Here is a 7,198-nt window from a genome sequence, read left to right as displayed (position 1 = left end):
TCATCCCCACAGCAAATGTGTCAGCTATGAGTCAGCATGGGAACTAAACAGCAGATGAGCTACTGAGTATATTAGAAAATTTAAGAAAAATAAATATCTGGAGTGACAGTAATAAAAGAGGTAGCAACCCTAAAGAAGCTCTCTTTTATTCTGAAATTTGCAAAGATAATATTCAAGTTCCACTACAGTATCTTTTTTTTTTTTTAATGATATAAAAGTTTCTGGTATTTAAGGAGCAAATTAGTTCAATATTGGTGTTTGCTCCAAAGCTCCTAAGTGGTACAAATGTAAAGTGTTTGGTTACTAGCCAAAAGGTGGGAAGTTGAAATCTACCCAGAGATTACTTGGAAAATAACCCTGGTGATCTGCTTCTGAAATATCACAACCTTGAAAAGCCTTTGTAAAAATTCTACTCAGCACATATGGGGTTCTCAGGAGTCAGAATTGACTCAATGGTAACTAATAACAACAAGCGGTAAACAACATACTAGTTTAGACCAGAATATCCTAAAAATATTTTTTCCTATTAATAGATACTGATTGAAGAACTGTTTAACCTCCAACAATTTCTAATTCTTAACACCATAGTTAAAGTATTCATTTGTTAATTGAGAAAATATTTTAGTACCTATTATGTCCTATGTACCATGCTAGGGACTAGCAGTCAAGAGTGAGCAATAAAATATGAAGACACAAGGCAAAATTGTGGTACCAAATAATGTGTAACCATCTTTGAGGGTACATGGTCAAAGAAGGTTTCATAGAGACCATTAAGCATGAAGCTATGTTATCAGATGTGAGTGATGGAAGTTTACCAGGTATAAAAGTGGAGGGAGGGGGGGTAGGAAAAGGACGAAAAAATAATCTAGCAATTTCAGAGGAAATCTTATAGGTTGGTGTTAAGATTACTAATGGTAAAACTAATCTTAATGAGACTGACGGACTCTAATTCTTCTGAAACCGGAAAAATGCTAGTGTGAGTCACACAGAATTCAGACAATCCTCATGATGCTGTTCTACCTTAAATATACCTCAGCATAATTTTCTGAGGATAAGTTAGGCTAAAGGAGAGTAGTGAAAGATTGAAGTATCAATGGACCAAGGATAAATGAAAAGATTTGCTAAAGAAACAAGGGTCTAGCGGAAGAAGACTACAGCAGCAAGACCAGGGAGTTCTCTTTAAAAGAATCCGAACCAACTTGGTAAAGAAATAGCACCCTGCATCAGATGGCATAACATTCTTCAGAAGTCTGAGTTCTCATACTGTTATTGATGGTTACCTGAAATGTTCACACTATTCACTTAGTTGCTTAAGGTGTTTTACTCCTCCATTAAAATGTCTGTTTTTGGTTGCTGTTGTTAGGTGCTGTGCAGTCGGTTTTGACTCATAGTGGTACTACATACAACAGAATGAAACATTGCCCAATCCTACACCATCCTCACAACTGTTACCATACTTAAGCCCATCATCACAACCACTGTGTCAATCCAGCTCTTTGAGAGTCTTCCTCTTTTCATCTGACCTCTACTTTACACAGCCTGTTATTGGTTAGGGATTGTCAAGTCAATTTTGACTGACAGCAGCCCCGTGTGACCAAGTCGAACTGTCCCACAGGGTTTTCTAGGCTATAATCTTTATGGCAACAGATTGCCAGATCTTTCTCCCACTGAGCCACTGGCTGGGTTTTAACTGACAATCTTTGTTTAGCAGCCAATCTCTTACCTGTTGTGACACCAAAGCTTCATCCTTTAAAATGTAAAAAGGGAAAATCCAGAAAATGATAGCAAATCAAAAGTGGTCCTCATATTTTGATTCCTCAACCAAATCCCCTAGATGAATATAGAAAAAAATAAAAGACAGAAACACACAATTATTGCAAAAGAGATGGAGATGATATCTTCTGACCTCCTCTAACTTCACAAGAGGAAGACAGAATCACCATTAGCAGTGCAAGGCTTATTCCTTCGAGTCCAGACATGACACCACCCTCCAGCCTTTTTATCAACTTTGACAGCAACCATCCCTCTCACGGTACTTACTACTTGTCTTTTGGGTTTGATTTGTTGCAATGACCACACAGAACTGCCAACCCTCATGATTAAGAGGAAGTAACAGGCTACAATTCAGGTTCAGGAATAAGCTCAGGATACAATTCTTTGATCAAGACTATTCCCTTCTGCTGTGCCCTCAGACATACTTCTCTGGTCCTTGGCCTCTTGGCCTGGCCTCTGTCTCTGTAGGCCAAGTAAGCCTGCTGGTCTGTCTTGTGCCTCTTGGTTCCACTGCCACCATATCTCTGACAGGGAGTCTCTAAGCCAAGGAGGTCCAGTGCAGGGATCTCAGGCCCAAAGACACACTCCACTTCACCTCCAGCTTTTCTCCCTTTGATGGCAGTGAGATCCCCTCTCTGCCTCTCCAAAACTAAACTCACTACTGTTGAGTTGTTTTCAACTCATAGTAACCCCTCCTTGGGTTTCCAACGTGATGTCTCTATAGAAGTAAATTGCCTAGTCTTCCATCTGAGAAGTGGTTGTTGGGTTTGAACTGCCAGCCATCTGATTATCAGTCAAATGCCTTAGGCACTATGTCTGTAGGAGGGCTCATTGTAAGCCTCACAGAGTGACAAAATTAACCAATCCTAACATCAGAGATCTACATACTTTATTTGCATGGTCCCACCCAGTAATCCAGTGAGAGTTACAAAGAGTATAGCTAGAAAATCCATACCAAATAATCCACTGCACTGCAAGTATGAAAAGAACAAGAAAGCATTCAATGACAACAATGCTTTGGAATCCTGAAAAAGATAAGTATTAAGTGAATTAATAGAGTAGAAGCAGTGGAAACTTAAGCTGATAGAATGGAAAGTTGAGAAAAAATGAACAAAATTATGCATTACAGAATAAAAGTTCCAGGAACTGATAGCACCTCTGGAACTGGAAGTAATTAAGAGCAAAATAAGATTGGTTTAAAGTTGTTGAGAAGAAATTAGACCCCTAGAATTCTCCCTCAGTTTTTGACTCCGGAAAACTATTGTCTTCTATTCCAACAGAATCCTGGAGATTTCTCAGCAGGTTTTTGGAGGGTTCAACTCTGGAGACTGTAACAGAGAGAATCAATACAAGGAGACAAAAGACTCATTGAAAACCTAGATACTCTGCTAAGAATAGTGAGATTGACTAGAATATGAAATGCTGAGCCCCACATAGCCCCACTTCCTCACCACCCTCTTCCTTCCTTTCCAGAACCCATAGGCAGACTTGTATTTTTCAGAAAAGGTATTGGAGGAGTCTGCTCTGGAGACATTGATGGGCCAAGATATTATTGCCAAAAGGTAATAATATCAGGGGATCCTAACAAAAAACCCACCTTGATTGCCTGCAGAGAAGATAAAATTTTATGAGCCCTGTTTTAGTTTGTCAGTGTTGTCATAAAAGAAATAACGCTGATGGATGACTTTACAGAACAGAAATTTATTTTCTCACATTTTTGAGGCCAAATCAGGATCTAGATTATGTTATTCCACCTATTCGCCTGTCTCCTACTTTCTGGTGACTGCCATGAATTCTTGTCATACCTTGTTCTTTGTTGTTCCTGGGGTATCTGCTGCCCCTTGGGTGTGCCTATTCTGTCCTTTTCATAACTCTGAAATTAACAGGTTTAGTACCCACTCTAACATAACAATAAAAGACCACATTAACATAACAAAACCACTATTTTCAAACAGAGTGATATTTACAGGTACAGGAGGTTAGAATTTCAACACATATTTGGGGAGTACACAATTCAATCAATAACAAGCTCTGACATATGCTGAGGTGTTCCCATCAAATTTTAATTTCCTATTCTAAATTATTATTGGAAAACTAAAGAATGTTAATACATCTGATGAAGTTCTCTAACCTGAAAGAAAGCAATGAAAACGAAAAAAAAAAATGGAGAAACAAAAAGGTGACTTGGAATAAACAAAGACTATAAAGGGAGGAAAAAAATTACATATATATATATATAGATATATATATGTATACTATAAGAGTGACAAGAAAGGATTTACCATCTACCAAGCAAGAATGGCATATGTTGAGGGGAGAAAAAAAAAAGTACTCAAGGAGAAAAAATGCTCTTGGAGGTTAAAAATATGATAAACCAAACCTGTTGCCATTGAGTCAATTCTGATTCATAGTGACTCTAAAGGACAGATTCAAACTCCCCTATAGGGTTTTTAAGGCTATGAAACTTCATGGAAGAAGACGGACACATCTTTCTCCCATAGAGCAGCTGATAGGTTCGAACCACTGACCTTTCAGTTAGAAGACAAATGCTTTAACCACTGCACCACCAAGACACTTCTGCAAAAAAGACAAGACAAATTAAAAATTAATATAATATAAATTTGAAGAAAACATAAACCAAAAATCCAAACCCACTGCCATGGATTCAGATCTGACTCATAGTGACCCCTCCTTGTGTTCTGAGGCAGTATCACTATGGAAGTAGCTTGCCCAATCTTCCTTCCAAGGATTGGCTGGTGGGTTTGAACTGCCAGCCTTCTGGTTAGCAGTCAAATGCCTTGGGCACTATACCATCAGAGCTCCCATATGCACACATAAATGTTTATAGCCATAGAAAGATAAAATAAATAAATAAACAAAGGATTTGTTTGTAATAGTTAATTAATACTAGGAGTTATAGAAAAAGAAAAGAAAGGAACAGAGGAAACAAAGAGGAAGGAAGACTCAAAGAAATAATTACTGAAATTTTTCAGGGATGAAAGGACCATATTTTCCAGATGGAAAAGGGCCATTGAGTACTCAACAGAATAAATAAATAAATAAAATTTGATCTTAAGTGAGACATATAACTGAAGTTTTAGGACAGTTGGACAAAAAAGTTATATATAACATTGATATTAGGAGCTCTGGTAGCATAGTGCCTAAGGCACTTGACTGCTAACCAGAAGGCTGGCGGTTCAAACCCACCAGTCACTCCTTGGAAGGAAGATGGGGCAATATACTTCCGTAGTGATACGCCTAGGAAACCCAAGGAGGGGTCGCTATGAGTCAGCTCTGGCTCGATGGCACATAACAACAACAACAATAATTCTTCATGTACTTAAAAAAATATATATGTTGTGACAGATCAAATGCAGAAATGGATAGAAAATACATTTTTGCTTAAGGCAGACGTTAAGAGACGTACCAAAGAATAAAACAATACCACTCTATTTATTAATTTTGTTTTGTTCTGAATATTAAAGTTATTTTTTGTAAAAATGTTACTTTCATTACCATGTAATAGCTACATAACTTGATTTTTAAATGAATTATAAATAAACTTTAAATTTCTTAGTTTTAATTTCCAACATGGTGAATATCAATAGATATAGAGAAAAGCACTTTGGGTCCACAATATTTTAAAGTAAGAGGTCCTGAGACTGAAAAATTTCTAAAGCATTGTTTTAGGGGAAGAAGGAAAATGAGGTCAGCAGTGTTTTTAAATAGTTTTTTTTTTTTTTTAATTGTGTTTCCTTTTAAATACCAAGTGCTATGGGAGCTCTGGTAGCATAGTGCCTAAGGCATTTGACTGCTAACCAGAAGGCTGGTGGTTCAAACCCACCAGCCACTCCTTAGAAGGAAGGTTGGGCAATCTGCTTCCATAGTGATACCACCTCAGAAACACAAGGAGGGTCGCTATGAGTCGGGGCCGACTCGACGGCACATAACAACAACAACAACAACAACAACATGGAGGTGTATAACCAATGATCAGTCCATTATCAGGAGCTCTGGTGGCATAGTGCCTAAGGCATTTGACTGCTAACCAGAAGGCTGGTGGTTCAAACCCACCAGCCACTCCTTAGAAGGAAGGTTGGGCAATCTGCTTCCATAGTGATACCACCTCAGAAACACAAGGAGGTGTCACTTGGAGTTGAATTGACTTGATTACAGTGTGTTTGACTTAGATTTTTGGGGAGTCCATCATCAGTTATTTATAGGTGAGGAAAATGAAACTGAGCCATCAAACCCAAGGTCATATCCTCAATTAGTGACAAAGCCAGTTTAAGAGTCCATGTCTGTTCCCTCTGACCTCAAGGGTCTTTCTTCCATGTAATTCTGGCTTACAACCTCGGTTTTTCAACTTGCAAGTGGTCAATTATGAGTGGTTATTGTTTATGTGTATAGAATTGTACTAGAAATGGCAATCTTTTCCTTTTTTTCAGTGCTCCTTCTCATAAAACTCATTCTCATGGCCTCAGTAAAGGAAAAGAAAAAAAAAAAAAAAATCAAACCTCAGGAGTCTACTCCTTCTGGTTACAGATAATGATGGGTCTAGATACAGACACCCAAACAAAAGAAACTTCTCTTACTAGAATTGAATTAGATAGTGTTGTTGTTGTTGTTGTTGTTATTTGCCCGTCAAGTTGTCAAGTCGGCCCGACTTGAAGCGACCCCTCCTTGGGTTTCCCAGGCAGTATCACTACTGAAGTAGGATTGCCCAACCTTCCCTCCAAGGAGTGGCTGGTGGGTTTTAATCTCTGTTGGGATCTTAAACTAGAAAGAATTCAGTAGCTGGGGGGCCAGGGGGCCAGGGCAATCACATTTGATTTACGTACTCCCCCAAATCAGGAACACGTGAACAGCAACAGATGAAAAGACAAGATATGAAGAGAACTGCAAAGTAGTGGGCTAGCCCCTCTGGCTAGCAGTCAAATGCCTTAGGCACTATGCCACCAGAGCTCTTTTATGCTTTTGTAGAAGGCTTTAACTTTTAGAGGATAATAGTTTTACCTGGGATGGTGAAAGCACAAGACCCCAAAAGACAAAATCTACAGATAAAAAAAATGATGTTCTATGGATTTCTAACTATCTAGTAGTAATTTTAGAGATGGAAGGGAAAAATGGAGTTTATACTAAAGAGGAAAAGAGAGATTTTCCTGCACAATTATAGAATGTTGAATAGAAGTTAAAAAAAAAAAAAAGAAAACATTGAAACAGCCCACTAACAAAAGCTATCAAATCAATAGAAATCCACAAGAGGAGAGAACTACAATTAATGGAGGAAGAAAGTGCTATACTAGGGATTCAAGTTATGCAGGGTAATAAAAACTGTTGGCCAAGATATGGCTGAAATGTCAAAAACAAAAACAAAAACAAAAAAAAACAATGTAATCCCCATTGTTACCTTCATGTTTACTGT

At 38.1% G+C, this 7,198-nt stretch overlaps 1 protein-coding gene across 1 annotated transcript in view; it reads left to right on the top strand.

The window, feature by feature from the left end:
- The first annotated feature begins 742 nt into the window (after window positions 1-742).
- The window catches only part of LOC103194641, a 111,759-nt gene continuing 105,303 nt past the window's right edge, over window positions 743-7,198 (top strand). Inside the window, 1 exon segment of the mRNA XM_007938060.1 lies at window positions 743-818. Within this exon segment, the coding sequence (XP_007936251.1) occupies window positions 743-818 (76 nt within the window).

The sequence above is a fragment of the Orycteropus afer genome, unplaced genomic scaffold (assembly GCF_000298275.1).
Source record: "Orycteropus afer afer isolate SDZICR_OR568_19922 unplaced genomic scaffold, OryAfe1.0 scaffold00004, whole genome shotgun sequence".
In the NCBI taxonomy this organism is placed as follows: Eukaryota; Metazoa; Chordata; class Mammalia; order Tubulidentata; family Orycteropodidae; genus Orycteropus; species Orycteropus afer.
This window is presented reverse-complemented; position numbering and strand designations above follow the sequence as displayed.